General features: G+C 35.7%; 1 protein-coding gene across 5 annotated transcripts; it reads left to right on the top strand.

Moving 5' to 3' along the window:
• Window positions 1-2,282: 2,282 nt before the first annotated feature.
• LOC128230397 (MAM and LDL-receptor class A domain-containing protein 1-like) lies at window positions 2,283-13,800 on the top strand. Of its 5 annotated transcripts, none has more exons than XM_052942621.1 (9): window positions 2,495-2,724; window positions 7,076-7,169; window positions 7,473-7,646; window positions 7,868-8,032; window positions 10,795-10,953; window positions 11,564-11,695; window positions 12,035-12,180; window positions 12,389-12,467; window positions 12,681-13,800. In XM_052942621.1, exons 2-9 carry the CDS (start codon window positions 7,133-7,135, stop codon window positions 13,202-13,204), a joined length of 1,416 nt encoding a protein of 471 aa, XP_052798581.1. In that variant the 5' UTR covers window positions 2,495-2,724; window positions 7,076-7,132; the 3' UTR covers window positions 13,205-13,800. The 5 variants fall into 5 exon arrangements, with proteins under 5 accessions (XP_052798583.1, XP_052798581.1, XP_052798580.1 ...); XM_052942622.1 differs by lacking the exon at window positions 2,495-2,724 and adding an exon at window positions 5,589-5,746; XM_052942623.1 differs by lacking the exons at window positions 2,495-2,724; window positions 7,076-7,169 and adding an exon at window positions 2,283-2,488.
• The last annotated feature ends 1,766 nt before the right edge of the window (window positions 13,801-15,566 follow it).

The following is a 15,566-nucleotide window of genomic DNA, read 5'->3' as shown; positions in this document are numbered from 1 at the left end:
TGCAAATGAGACTTATTGCATTTTGATACCACTGGAAATAGTGACAGCCCGTCTCATCGTAAAACTGTATGATTTAAACGGAGGTTTCAGAGGGAAAGACGAATATTAAATACAGCGGCTACCTACGTACGTTACATCGCTGAAGCGCCGTAATGTTACAGTGAACAGTCGTTGGTTTGAGGAAGATGCGTGCGATGAGGTGAGTGTTTTACTCGTATTAAAAATGATGGATGATGGATGATGATGATGATGATGATGATGATGATAACAATGATGATGATGATGATGATGATGATGATGATGATGATGATGAGGATGAGGATGTGGTGGGGGTGGAGGTGGTGGTGGATGATGATGATGATGATGATGATGATGATGATGATGATGATGATGATGAAAAAATACCAGCAAAGTAATCACTCACTTCATATACACATGTAGAGACTGATATAATTTACTAATTCTTATATTATTTTTTTTTTAAAGTATTTACATACATGCACATATTTTTTAGATAACAGCTCTTTTCGGTCAGATAGCCTCTTGTGTGCTAGTAGTTTTTATTGATACACCAGTTATGAAATCATTACATAGTGAACGCATAATATATAAAGGATCTACACGAGCTGCCATTTAATAGAAACAATAAAAAAACAAGTGTAGGAATACTTATAACGTAAATTATTGGCGAGCTTTTATAACTTCTCCGTAACGAGAAAATCCATTCAAATTTTGGGAAAAGGTCGCTTAATTCTGAATCCTAGCTTACCACTGAAATCGGATCGCTTGTTGGGTAATCGGGAATGCGTGTTTCTATAATTTGTTTAGTTTAATTTCAAAAAATGGGATCCTTGAAGGAAAAAAACAACCAAATGCACTATGACATGTACCTTTGACCTACTGACTCCGAAAAAGAGATAGGGATCATCTACTTGGGGTCAAACGATGACCGATTTTTGTTGAAAAACGATCTGATATGACTGAGGTCGCTGAAAATCAATTGTACCTGGTATAATCTCGGAGTCAATTACCAGTATATACCAGCCTTGTGTTCGCTAAAAACCTCAAGTTTTTCTTCCAAATAACAAAAATACACCAAACGATTTTGCTTTAGTGTTCGTGAAATTTTAATTAAATACGGCATGGATTTCTATTATATTACCACTTAATTATATATGTATATATTTTTTTTTAATTTGATTATAACACATTCGCAATAAACAATATTTAGTGGCGGTTCTACCGGGGGGGGGGGGGGGCACATAGGGCCCGTGCTCCCCCCAGAGGGCCGGCACCAGCGGGCCGGCAAGTAATGTTTTTGGGGCACAACTTTATTGATTTAACTGTACAAATATGTTATTTTGTCACAATTTAAATTTCATACATAAGCATTTGAGCAAATAAACAATTGAACCTGATTATCGAGTATAATATAATATAGTATACGAAACGAAAAAAGTCTCTTGAAAATGAAATCGGTGCCCAAACATTCGATAAAAAAAAATGGCGCCGCATTTTACACAGACAGCTGATCAAAAGTAGATACATATGGCTGCAGTTATACGCGTAAGTTTACTGTTTTCAGAATATATCATACACCAGAAATGTAAGTTGTTTTAAACTGTTAACATGTGCACAATACATGTTCGTCATTGCTTTTAATAATGGCATTGTGTGTCAACAAGATATGTGTGTACATGACCTGCATTTAAAGTTTAAATTCAAAACGTTGCCGCCTTTTTAACTTTCCATTTCAGCCTTTATTATTGTCTAGTTCTCGGAATTATGCTAGAGCCTTTGTAAATTAATACATACTAATTTATTTGAAACCCTTTTTTGAATTTGCTGTCAAATTTGCCGATGTACAGTATCGTTGAGTGCAATCAATATACTGTAGGTTTATATAGCATTTATTCTACACCATATATATGTGTGTCTCAGGTGGACGAGTGGTTAACGACTTAGCCTATAAATCTGTCGGACCTAGTTCGATATCTTTGTTGTTTTTTTGAAAGGTTTATCTTATAAGGATCAGTACATGCTTTCTTTTTAATTCAATTGTTCTGCCAAACATCATTGACACTGAAGACAAATGTTAATTCCATGTCATTATATGATCAAAATAATGCATTCAAAAGTTTGATATGTTTATAATTAGTTGTGCCCCCCATTTAGAAAATCCTGGATCCGCCACTGCAATAACCTATACTTAAAATAAACCTATTTTTGTAAACAGACGCAGTTGTATTCAAGTGCATTTATTATATATGTGAAGCTATGATGCACTCGGCTCATAGCTTCGATATTACATAATTATGCTCTTCACCAGAGAGTTTACACCGCGTACTTGTGTTATGTAAGAAACGGATTGTACAGTTTTAATTTTGATTAGGTGGTAGAGGTGGGATTATTTTATTCTATGGGATTGAACATTTCAATATCAATGGGCTGGAGGATATTCCTGAAATGATATCATTGACGATATTGAGTGAGTGGACTTTAACTACATGAGTTTAAACTTCTGTTTTTAGGGCAGAGTCAGTTAACCTCCCCAAGTATGTAACACTTATGCATTTAAGTGCCGTCATACAGCTGTTGTGCAGTATTTACGTTGTTGTTATGTTTCCAAAATGGAGATATTAAAACTTCCTTACATTTATGTGTAAATGTTTACATTATGTTACCGTAAAACGACCATACAATGTGTGTCCACACCAGAACGAGGTAAGAAAAATCAGTTTTAAGTAAAAACATACATCGGCATGAATAATGTGTGTATACATGTATATGATATCAAAATATATACAATCATGTATTAAAAATCGGCTTTCACTATCTTATTTAGTGATAGAGGCGTTTGGTTAATACAACATTTTGTAGAGAATGATTACAAACGATGTTATGTATGGAGTGTGCTTAAATGAGATCAACGCGTTACCTGAGAGACGGCTTGGCCGCTAACTAACGTACATGGAAAAATACTTTACATGACAAAGTGTAAGATAGGTTTATAACAACCCGAGCGTGGTGTTTAGCGGAAACGTGATTATATTTTTTTAACTTCTCTCAATAACTCTAAATGTTTTAGATATAGACTTTAACTGTAAAAAATATATATTATGTTTATTTTTAGAATTATTGCCTTATTTTGAGTTTGGTTTTATAGAATAATCGCCCTCTGATTGTATTTATACTTAATTTCTTACTTTACTACTTATGTTTTATATCCCAACAATTGGTGGTGATGGGGGCTATGTCAGAATCAAATTGTCCCATCCGTCGGTCCTGGGACATCAGGATAAGATGATGGTGTGGTGGGGGTATCAATCACATCCAATGATAGTCCAAGTGAAATGTGTCCACACTGTAAATCTGTACAATTATACGTTTTCTAATAAATTATTGTGAGTTTTTTTTCTTTTCTTTTCAATATTATCTTAATTTACTTTAATGTTTATTATCATGACTAGCGACGTTTCCTAGATTGGAAGTTAGGTGTCAAAGGGTCGGGCACTTTAAAACACGCCCCTTCAATGAGCCAAACAGTATATAAATGATTAATCATAGCTCGAGGGTTTTGGGGTTTTTCCCTACGAAAACACTATATACTAGAGGAAGTTTCGGAATTCACGCGTTTGAATTAAAGTGCATGTATGTGATGAACTCAACCCATTGCTTCTTAGAACCTATACATACAGAGTTTTCACCATAAAAAATATGTGACATGTCACTATATATAAGGCCACACCAAATTAATGTTTAGTTCCTCGGATTTTTGCAAAAAAAAATTGGAGCGAGCGAGCGAGCGAAAAAAATAATATATTTTGTCAGTTTTCATAAAAACCTAAGCGAGCGAAGAGCGAAAAATATATTTTTCCTTATATTCAATATAAATAAGAAAGAAATAATTGCCCTTAAACCCATTTTAATGCCATCTTGAACTGAACCTCTAATGGACATTGGGAAAATGTCGGAATACATACTATTTATTCATCCGTGTTTAGTACAAACATTATATGGATAAATCTTATTTCTTATATAATTAAAATGTACTTTAATATGACGATCATTCATAATAATAAATAACCCTGCTTTTAGAAGTTTGAAACGACTTATATAAATCTACCTGAATCAGTTTAACATCATATGCAACTGCATTTAGACATAACTTAGGATTGATTTTGGATTTGTAAAAAGTGATAACTTAGACAGGCATCATCAAACATCAGACTCCATATAACTTTAGACTATATTTTGTTTTTATTATCACAGGAAATGCAATGACATGTGCTTATTAAAACAAAAAGAACAAGGGTATTTTTCAGAGTACTTTTTTGGTCATTCAGATGTTTTTATGCAACAGCCAATTGTATATCCCCCCTCTATGTCCGGAATAGCGGGGACTTTGACTTCCGGTCTCTCAAAACCCGGGTAAAATACCCGACCTGCAGGGACACACTGCTGGTAAAATCCCTGCCCAATAGCACCGCAACCCCGAATACCTAAGTGAGGCCCTTTCCAGACTATTTTCAATATGAAGACAAAACCACATTCACTAGGCATTTCGGGACCACCTGAAAGGTAAAAACACAGCCCATTGCCTCTGCTGTCCCCGGTATACCCCTGGAACAAGGGCGAGGGATGGGCGGGGCAGTGGTTACAATTGACAAGTGCATTACAATCCCGGATTATGCTGCAAATAAAACAAAATATAAGGTGATAAACTTAAACTTACTTATGTTGAGGCATATCCAGACCAGTGTTTATATCGCTATTTGTGAAAAGATATTTCTTCAAAACTGTTGTTTTGTCAGAATTTGATCAAATGAGCTTGATACATCAATTTGGACCAAACAATGACTCATGTTCCAGTTAAGTTGACCTGTCATAACGAGGTAAAATTCTGGTCTCTTGTAATATGACTTGAATAAAATAGTACTAAGTTGATCATTCCGATTTCCATTCAAAACGAGTCACTAATTACGCAATATAATCGCTTCCAGTCTCAGATACACATGCTTAATTGCATAATGATTGCTTTAAATAATGATCCTTTAGTGCATGATACGATCAACAATGACTTCAAGCATGCTCAAAACATATTTATTGTCAAAATAAGATTTAATTTCCAAACTTCGAGCCACATTGTTTATACCGCAACCCGCCATTTTGATTGAATTTATTGAAACCCATGGTAAACCGATCGATATACAGTATAAAAACACTACGCATCGGTAACTTCCCTTAACAAAAACACGAAAACTAGCGTAGAAAAATTATTCTTGATTATTTTTAGCCTTATAATAAATTATTACCTGAAAAAATCTGCTTGGCGATCAAAATGGAGTTGCTTACATTTTCAAAAAAATAGGAGCGGTAAATCCGCGGAACGAAATATCAATTTGGTGTGGCCTAAATATATTTTAATTTTGAAGGACGTTCCTGAAAAAATAACAGTGACGACAGTGAGTCATGGACTTTGACCGTAATAAGCTTATACTTCCTTTTCGGTGTAGAATCTGTTTGCCTCCCCGAGTATGTAACACTTGTATATTAAGTGGCGTTTTATGGATGTCAACATATATATAGCTGTGTTGTTTCAAGTATGTGTGCAGTATCTTCTAGTTCTATACAGCAGTTATTTTTCAAACAATGGACATATTAAAACTTCCTTACATTTATGTGTTAATGTTTACACTATGTTACCGTAAAACGACCATACAATGTGTGTCCACACCAGATCGAGGTAAGAAGAATCAGTTTTAAGTAAAAACATACGTCGCTATGAGTAATATGTGCATGTATATGATACCCAAATGGATGTCACAGATTTGGCTATCACTATAGTGGTGAGTTATAGAGCAATTAAGTAATATAACATTTGATAGAGAATGATTACAAACGATATTATGTATCGAGTGTACTTATAAGTGAAGGTGTCGCCCCTCACAATGCGAAATGACGATCCTGTATAGTATTCTAATTAATTGGAAGTATAGATCATTTGAAAGTCTAGCGTTCCACGAGTTAACTTTAGCCACTGAAACTGCTCTATATACTGTACAATTTCCATCTAGATTATGTTGGAAGATTAAAGTCAATGAGCATATAACGACTGTTGTATTAAGTGAGCAATTTAACACACTTAAAATCCTGTAAAAAAAGCTGTATTTCGTTGTTAAGATCCGTTTCGTTATACACTATTCAAGAGGAGACATATTTTTGTTCATATGATTATAAATGACAAGGGAGCGATAAAACCAGGGAATGCGACCGAATGTTTGTGCATATTATAACCCTAGCATATTATAGTACTTTGTATTTTAATATTGTTCATGCACTTCTGGCTCAGCATAGTCATTTCATAAAATCATGCGGGCCTTCATATTATGGCATGAAAGGGTATCGGTTACATTTTTGCAGGTACCCGGGTACAATTTTATAACCACCCACCAGAGCAATATTAATGTTTTGGTGCATTTTCGTGTGATGTTTTACGTTAGCACTGTCCACAGCTGTTTCTGTTTCATGGACTTTTTCACAGATTACCTGTCCATGCCCTACTACAAAGGGGTCAGGAAATAGAAGCAATTTCCGTAAAAGTCCGGGTAGAATTTCTACTTATTTTATATACGTTATATTCCATCAGCATTTGGCGGTAGGGCTATATTGGAATCACATTGTCCCGTCTGTCCGTCCATAGGTCCGTTCGTCAGTCGGGACATCAGTACAAGTATTTTTTTCTCCATATTTATTTGAGGTATTGAATTTAACCTTCATACACATTAAGTGTTCATTTTTTGATGAGAACTTGAGAAGTGCTGTGCGAAAGAAACATTATTTAGTGTATGTTTTTTTAAAGTGTTATTACCCTTTGCATTTTTTAAATAATAACTTGTCCCGCCCGTTGGTCCTTAGGCATCGGGTGGGAATATTAATCACATCTAGTAATAGCTCTAGTTTAATGTGGTCACACTGTAAAATTTACAATTATAGTTTTTATTTATTATTTTGAGATACATGTATATTTGTTTTTCCAATATGACGATCATTTACTTGAATGCTTAATCAAAAGTGAGTAGCGGCGTTTCCTAGATTGGACGTGGTGTAAAAGGGTCGGAATATTTGAAGAATGCCCCTTCCCAATAGCCAAACAATATATATATATTGTAAGTATATAAGTAAGATTAGTTTATATATAATTATTTGTTTTAATTATAGTAAGGAAAGCCCATTATTCTTTAAAGCTATCGTTCGATCATAACTTAGTTATATATGCCTGTTGCCTAAAATGGCTTAATTAAAAAAATAATCTTACTTCTATTTTCCCCACCTCCTTTCATATAGGGCCACAGTGTAAGGGTGACATCTTGCTAACGAGTGTGATAATGATAATGTTGTTATTATTTGTTGTTGTTTTTACTATGAAATGAAAAATTAACATCAGTTAAAAACGTCTGGGACTATGCCAGGTCGCCGGTCGGTCTGCAACACTCAGGCACTGGACGTACCCAACGGGGACTACTCCATACTTCCGGGGAACATGGGTGCCACGTTTACCTGTGACTCTGGATTCACGCGGCTTGGGCCGCCCTCGATCGCCTGCATGAGCGGACAGTGGACGCCCCCGCCACCGTTATGTGTAGGTAGGTAAAGTAACCATGAATGGATAAACGAGTAGATGTTTTTACTTTGTTCCCTTAATCAATAAGGACATTTTACCAATTTGGTACCATTTTAAAATTTTATTAACAATTATCTTAACTAAATTTTATGAAGCAGAACGTATAAATAATCGTTTATTTCACAAATCGATTTTTGAAAAATGCCACAAACAACAGCTCAAAACATCATGGTATATGTGCAGCTCCCACGTGCCGGAAGCCATTACCACGCCCACATCTACGTGTTCGTGCGGAGGTGGGAGACGCGCTGCTCAAGTTTTCATGCGATGTCAACTTCCGACTTAACGGCGCCTACCAGGTCACGTGCAACGGAACCACGTGGAGCGAGGACATCCCTCGGTGTGAACGTAAGAATTTTTATTACTTACCTATGGTCCTATGAAATGCCTATTAATAGTAACAAGTGCCGTCTGCCTCTTTACCACCAAAAATATAGTTTGAGAAAGTGCGGACTATATAAATTGCAAGCTATGTTTCCAATAACCGTGCTAGATTTGACAAAGCAAGAAGCAATCATTACGTAATATCTATTTTAATCATTTGATTTGTTGAACTTAGATAAAGATGATAGTAAAGTAGTATCCCTGCGCCCAAAATGGAATGAACTTCAAAACGTAAACAAATAATTACTCTCCACTCAAAGCACATCATTCAATCATGTGACACAATGATCTCATCCCATGCGCACAGTCATCACGTGATAGCCCACGTGGGAATAACAACCGCACGCCATTTTGACAGGCACGTACTAAAGTGCTGACGAGTTAGCTGACGATATAGAAATAGAAGAGAGTTGCTGACCATACAGACAAAGAAGGAAAACAAATAAGTTTTGAAATTAAAGGTTTTTCAAGACTTTAGGCCACAACAAATTGATCATTTGTTCTACGGATTTTGCCAAAAAAAAGTAGGAGCGAGCGAGCAAAAAAAAAAATACTTTTTTTTTTAAATTAAGGCATTTCAGAGGCGAGCGCAAAGCGAAAAATTAAAATAAATATAAAAAAAGTTTATTTCTTACCAAATTTATCATACAATTATGTCAAGAAATGCTTTTTAATTGCAAATATAGGTTCTCAGTTATAAATGAAAAGGTTTTGATTGTATCACATGAAAATCTGTCTCAATATTTAACAAATGGCAATAAGATCCGGTGCTTAACTATTAAGTTCAATTTAAACGTGGATATATTGTAAAGACAACATTCCTCATAGTAACGTGCAATTATTGGAAGACTTTTTAGACTTGCCAGAGTAATTCAACATTTGAGCATTTCCAAATTTTGGGTCAGGTCTAAATTTGAACTTCTTAAAGAACATGATAAGGTTATAGTGACTTTGACGTTGCAGAAGATTGAAAATGTAAATAACACAGAGAACATTTTTAAAGTTTTTTTTTTTTTTTTCGTTTTTCGAATTTTAAGTGCGGCAAATCCGACGAACAAATGATCAATTTGTTGTGGCCTTAAAGTGTACATATAGACGGATGTTTGTGTATTCATTTTTTTGAAAATGGCATTTCATTGAAATGAATTGAGTTATATTTTTTGCTGGTTTGGTGTAAATATCAGAAAATATCACGGATTTAATAACTTTTTTAGGTGTTTCATTTACAATTGTTTGAAAGCAATCATTTTGATTTTGATCATTTTAATTAAGAAATTATTTCTCTAGAATATGTTGTATTTTCGAAGTTGTTTTGTGAATAACAAGGCAAACATAGGCAAACACTTGCTAATGAGTAAAGTTTGTTTAGTATACATTTCATTTTCTGGGTTGGGAATAGCACAAGCATTCACCATTTTTTATATTTTCATTTTCTATTATTAAATCCCACACATTTACGGGGAGGAAGGCTTCGTGGAGTTTGTTTCAATGCTGTTCCAATAATTCACCAGCCGTTGCATATGATCTATTTATCGTTCCTCTCGGGTCAGAATCCATGTTTTATGTAAATAATGCATGTATCATTTTAAAATACTATTTGAAATTTTAACAGTGGCCCTGAAAAGGATCGTTTTCAATTTAATAATTAGTATAGTCTTTGTTTATGCCAACATCTAATTACCAACCGGAAACGGTTTTAGTGTATCTTTTAAATTCACCATGCCTGATCAACCAATTTCTATTTTATTTCTCTGGTTAATAAATCCTTGGCAAGCCTAACTCGTATTGTAACACCATATGATGGAGTCTAATGCTCGGATTGGTTACATTTTCCATCCTGGTTTGTCTGGTTACACAGCGACATTGACTATATTGTCAATAAAATATTAATTTGTCATTTACCATCATGTTTCAGTTTGTTTCAGTTTCAGTTTATTGGCAATATCAGCAAATACATGCTTTTGGCCAAAATTAACATCAAATATCACATAGATGGCCACAAAAAAAAGAAATGAGAAAATTATTAACATACAAACATATAAGTATTTGATAACTATAATTTTATTTTATTCATGCTTCAATAAACCTGGAGCGGCCCCTGTGGTTGGTTTACACGGGGACTCTAAGATTCACTGTGCTACATATCAGCACCTTATTAATACACACATGATCGTGAAACATAATGGTGAAAACCCGTATAAAACCCTGTTCATGCAGCGCCATCAGCGCTTTGATTTTTATTTGCTGCCAAAAAAGATAAATAATCGACTGGCACATGTGGGCTTATTTCTGCTGTATTGCATATGATTTATACGAGATATATTATATATAACACATTAATTAGCTAATATTGTGTTGTGAAATCATATGAATCCGAATCAAAATGGATTCGAACATAAGACATTTTATGGCAACGCGCATTAAAAACGAAAAAAACAACAACAACAAAAAACAATATTGGTCGTAAATGACTATTACTCATTTAACATTATTTGTCAGTGGTTACCAGTCATCAGGAAGTATGACAACAGGAACATCATCATCATCATCATCATCATCATCATCATCATCATCATCATTTTTCATCATCATCATTCTTAATCATCATCATCATCATCATCATCATCATCATCATCATCATCATTCTTTTCCTCCTCACCCTCCCCGTCCTTCTCATGATAGAGCATTTATAGCGTTTAAAATCAGCGCTTAAATCTGTTTGTCAGCATGGAAGCCGTCGACGGCGTGCGACTTCGAGGCGGCGGACCTGTGTGGTTGGAACCAGAACGACGCGGACCACGAGGAGTGGATCTGGCACACTGGAAGTACGCCCACAAAGAGGACCGGACCCGACCACGACCACACTTTAGGGCCACATGGAACAGGTGGGTGCTGTAGGTTTTGTACCAATTGATATTAAGCAATGGAGTGTTTTCCTGCAGAAAAAAACACAATCCAATCAGTTTCAGATTTTCTTCATCACTTACCAGATCTTTGAGGACTGTTCTTGTTTACTTCCGTGAACAGGTTTTCTATTTATAGATTGTTATGATAATATCAGAGGCGAGCCCGGGAGTTGACTTTAGAGGAGGCGTAACTTAAGGGCGTAAGCTTGTGACATGAAGTGTTCACAGGGGAGGGGGTAACTAGTTCGAAATGGTGCATTTTGGCGTACTTTTTTTCTCTTTTTAATATTTAGATAAAAATTTAACTTTGGCGACCCCTCCCCACCTGTATTCGCTTGTAAATATCATTTCAATGAGTCATCTTTTCATACCATGCTGTAATAGTTTTGTTATGGTTGTTTTTTATCCGGATATATCTAATGGACAATTATTATCTTACGTGATACAATTTGAAACTACATTGAATATGATGTTAGTATATGCTATTAAATGCATCCATGTATAAATGATGAAGAAGTCCACATAGATTCATTTAGTATAAATAATGCTAACTAATACGCATATCCCTATTTAAATGAAACTATTGCAGGTCACTACCTGTACTTCGAGACTTCCGGTTCCGACAAGTTTGAGCACACCGCTATACTGGAATCACCGCTGTATCCGGCCGCTTGGGGCCGTCGCTGCTTCTCATTCTGGTATCATATCTTAGGGGAGAAGGGTAGGTCTAAATTTAACCGTCTTGTTACTCGTTGAATGAATAGTTGTGCAACATTCACTGATTTAAACTATATCAAGTTAAAAAGCTATTAAGATAACATAATTGATTACAATCTGTTGCAACTGTACTGAATAGGGAAGCAATAGGTGATCGACGCTTGTTCCGAAAAGGGAAGCGACCATGCAATAGCTGCAAATATGCTACCGTTATTGCTTACCCGTAAGTGGCACATTAAACTACAGGCCACATCGCCTTTGCTAATATGATATGCAACTACGTTATTCTAATCAGCTTCATGGTTTTACCATACATATTTAAAAAAAAAGTTTTTTGTTACAGATATCGGCCGGCTTGAGGTTTACGTCCGACCGGACGGCACCCGCGGCCTGGCGGGTCTGGTTCCCAAATTCACCGTTGATCACAACAAGGGCTCAGACTGGTGGAACCAGATAATAGAAGTGCCAGCGCTAGACAAACCCTTTCAGGTTGCGCAGAATTTCATTCTTACACTTGCCCTCAAGCCAAACATTATTTGGGCTTCTATTCTGTTCGTATAGCTAGAAAAGGGAAGCAACCAATGATGTAATGTTTGATCAGTACATCAACGATTCTCTATATATTAATGCAGATTCATGATCATTTCAAAATACTTTATGAACACTCTTATTTAGTAAAGTACTTTCGCACCTTCAGATCTGGTTCCGGGCAATCCGAGGGACGAGCTACAGGAGCGACTTCGCCATCGACGACGTCTCCCTGTACGAGTGCCAAGGTGACTATAAACACCGTCGAAATGAGTTGATTTTTTTGTCATTTAACAAAATTTAGAACGTTTTTCAGATGATTTTACACACTCCTTCCAGAACAGTAAACTTGTTTTAACAGTATTATAAAATTAATAACAGAGAAACGTAATGAAGGTTGAATCTTACTAATCCTGTATACTACCATGAAACACTTCAAACATGTTTATCTTTATTTGAAGACCTCTCTCCGACCTCAGCCATGCCATCGACGACAGTCATGAAAACAAAAACAACGACAGTCATGAAAACAACAACAACGACAGCAATCACGAGCAAGAAACAAACCACGCGAGCACCAAACACCGTAACTAAGAAAGCAATCACAACAACCAGCAGAACTACACCGACCATGACGGAAACGAATCCGCCGATAAAGACACCTGCATCGAAACAAAGAACCGAAACAGTAATGTCAGATTTACCATCAACCATCTCAGAAACCCCGGCTTTTAGCAAAGACTCGCAATCTCTGCACCATCATGAGGCGAGTGAGGCTGGCGACTCGCTTAGCGTGACCGGGAAGGTGTTTGTAGGTGTGGCTGTCGCGTGCGTGGCGGTCACCCTCGTGGTGGTAGGCTACCTGCTCCATAAATGGCGGAGCTCCAGGCGGCGTTACTCTGCCAGCCTCCACTCAACCAACCCGCTCTACGAGGAAATAGAAAACCAAGGGTCGACTGTTAGGTTTTCACAAAACCAATATTAAAACTTATTATGACACGGCTTGATGTTTATTTTTCGTATTTATAAATCAGTTTGTGTACATTATAAGAAAAGGCCATGTCTCTCAACAAAGATACAAAGTGTCAACATATTGTTAGAAACAAACATGGCGCACGGCTACAATTGCCGTTTCTGTTATCAATGCCAGCTTTCGTCAATGTTACAAAGAATGTACTGTTTGTTAACTTGTTCCTTTTCACCTTTCTATTGTCCCTGCTTTAGTATTTTATTAACGACAATGTACATTTTGAATACCTTTGTGTTTTGCTTCTGTCTTGTGGTCATATGAAGTCATATTTGAATCATCATCATCGATGACATCATCATCGTCGCAGTCATCATCGCCAATAGCAGCAGCCGCAGCGTGTACACTATCAACCGAGTTTCAGTTATACAATCAGAATATGTAGGATGTTACGATTTTTGGGAATCGCTACCCAAAATCGTCGCTACAAGGATATGGCGGAACAACCCTTCAAGTATTTACTAAATTAAATTTCATTATACTGAACATGCATTAATATTATGTTGAATACATAGTTTATAATGGAAAATGACACGAATAAAGCAAAAACAATTTTCTGCGTTCTAATTTCGTTAAAAGCAATATAATATAAATTGAAATAAACAATTCTTTACAATTTAGCTGTGATAGTGAATCATAATTTAACTGTGAATGTAACGGTTTGAAACACATTGCATTCAATTAAATAGCTCATAGAGCGTTTCATGAACAGAAAATTACAATACTTAACCATTTATGTTGACACTTTCATGTATAAAACACCACTGTTTAACAATGTGGACCTAAACGTTTTCCAAAATATGCAAATTGTCCGAATGCAAGTTATATTAATAATGCATTTTCGCCATATACCGTTTAACTAGACTAAACATCGTTCGATTTCTTAGGTCACCGTCGGATCGGGTAGGGTATTGATTTCAGGGAAATAAGTCGGATTTTTTTAGTTTTGCTGTAATGCTGGGAAAAAGAAATTATTTGCATATGAGACTTATTGCATTTTGATACCACTGGAAATAGTGACAGCCCGTCTCATCGGAAAACTGTATGATTTCAACGGAGGTTTCAGAGGGAAAGACGAATATAAAATACAGCGGCTACTTACGTTACATTGGTCGTACTCCTTAGTGTTACAGTGAATAATCGTTCGTTTGAGGAAGATGCGTGCGATAAGGTTAGTGTTTTACTCGAATAAAAAATGATGATGATGATGATGATGATGATGATGATGATGATGATGGTGGTGATGATGATGATGATGATGATGATGATGATGATGATGATGGTGGTGGTGGTGGTGGTGGTGGTGGTGGTGGTGGTGGTGGTGGTGGTAGTGATGATGATGATGATGATGATGATGATGATGATGATGATAAAAATACCAGCAAAGTAATCACACACTACATATACACATGCAGAGACTGATATAATTTACTACTTTTAATATAATTGTTTTCAAAAAGTATTTACCTACATGCACATGTGTTTAAGTCAGTTAACTTCTTGTGTGCAAGTAGTTTTTCATTGATACACCAGTTGTGATATCATTACATAGTGAACGCAAACATAAAGGATCTACATGAGTTACCATTTAATAGAATCAATAAAAAACAAGTGTAGGAATACTTAAGAACGCGAATTTTTGGCGAGATTTTTAACTTCTCCGTAATAAGAAAATCCATTCAATTTTTGAGAAAAGGTCGCTAAATTTTAAATCCTAGCGTACCACTGAAATCGGATCGCTTGTTGGGTAATCGGGAATGTGTGTTTCTATAATTTGTTCAATCTTAAATCAAATAATGGGATCCTTCAAGGAAAAAACAAACCAAATGCACTATGACATGTAACTTTGATCTACTGTCTCCGAAAAAAAAAGGATCATCTACGTGGGGTCAAACGATGACCGATTTTTGTTGAAAAACGATCAGCTATTACTGAGGTCGCTGAAAATCAATTGTATAATTTTGATGTCAATTACCAATATATACCAGCCTTGTGTCCGCTAAAAACCTCAAGTTTTTCTTCCAATTAACAAAAATACAGCACACGATTTTGCTTGAGTGTTCGTGAAATTTCAGTTAAATACGGCATGGATTTCTGTTTTCTTTCATGCTTTACGATGAAATATGGGGTTTTAACAGTGAAATAATAACAGTGAAAATATCAATTTGATATTTTCACTGCAAAACAAGGAGTGAAAATATCAACTTTCAGATCTACTTTTAAATTCCTTTTTTGTTACATGTACTTGCCTTGATCAAAACAGACCACTGGACTTCAGTAAATAATGTTAAAAAAATAAAGAAATATTTTATAAATTTAA

This window comes from Mya arenaria, chromosome 4, assembly GCF_026914265.1.
Source record: "Mya arenaria isolate MELC-2E11 chromosome 4, ASM2691426v1".
NCBI lineage: Eukaryota > Metazoa > Mollusca > Bivalvia > Myida > Myidae > Mya > Mya arenaria.
This window is presented reverse-complemented; position numbering and strand designations above follow the sequence as displayed.

Excerpts from the sequence above, each read along its gene's own strand:
- LOC128230397 (XM_052942619.1), top strand. The coding sequence starts at position 5,653 with ATGGACATATTAAAACTTCCTTACATTTATGTGTTAATGTTTACACTA. Across the intron at positions 7,647-7,867 it reads CCCGCCACCGTTATGTGTAG|CTCCCACGTGCCGGAAGCCA; the intron begins GTAGGTAAAGTA and ends GTATATGTGCAG. Across the intron at positions 12,468-12,680 it reads CTCCCTGTACGAGTGCCAAG|ACCTCTCTCCGACCTCAGCC; the intron begins GTGACTATAAAC and ends CTTTATTTGAAG.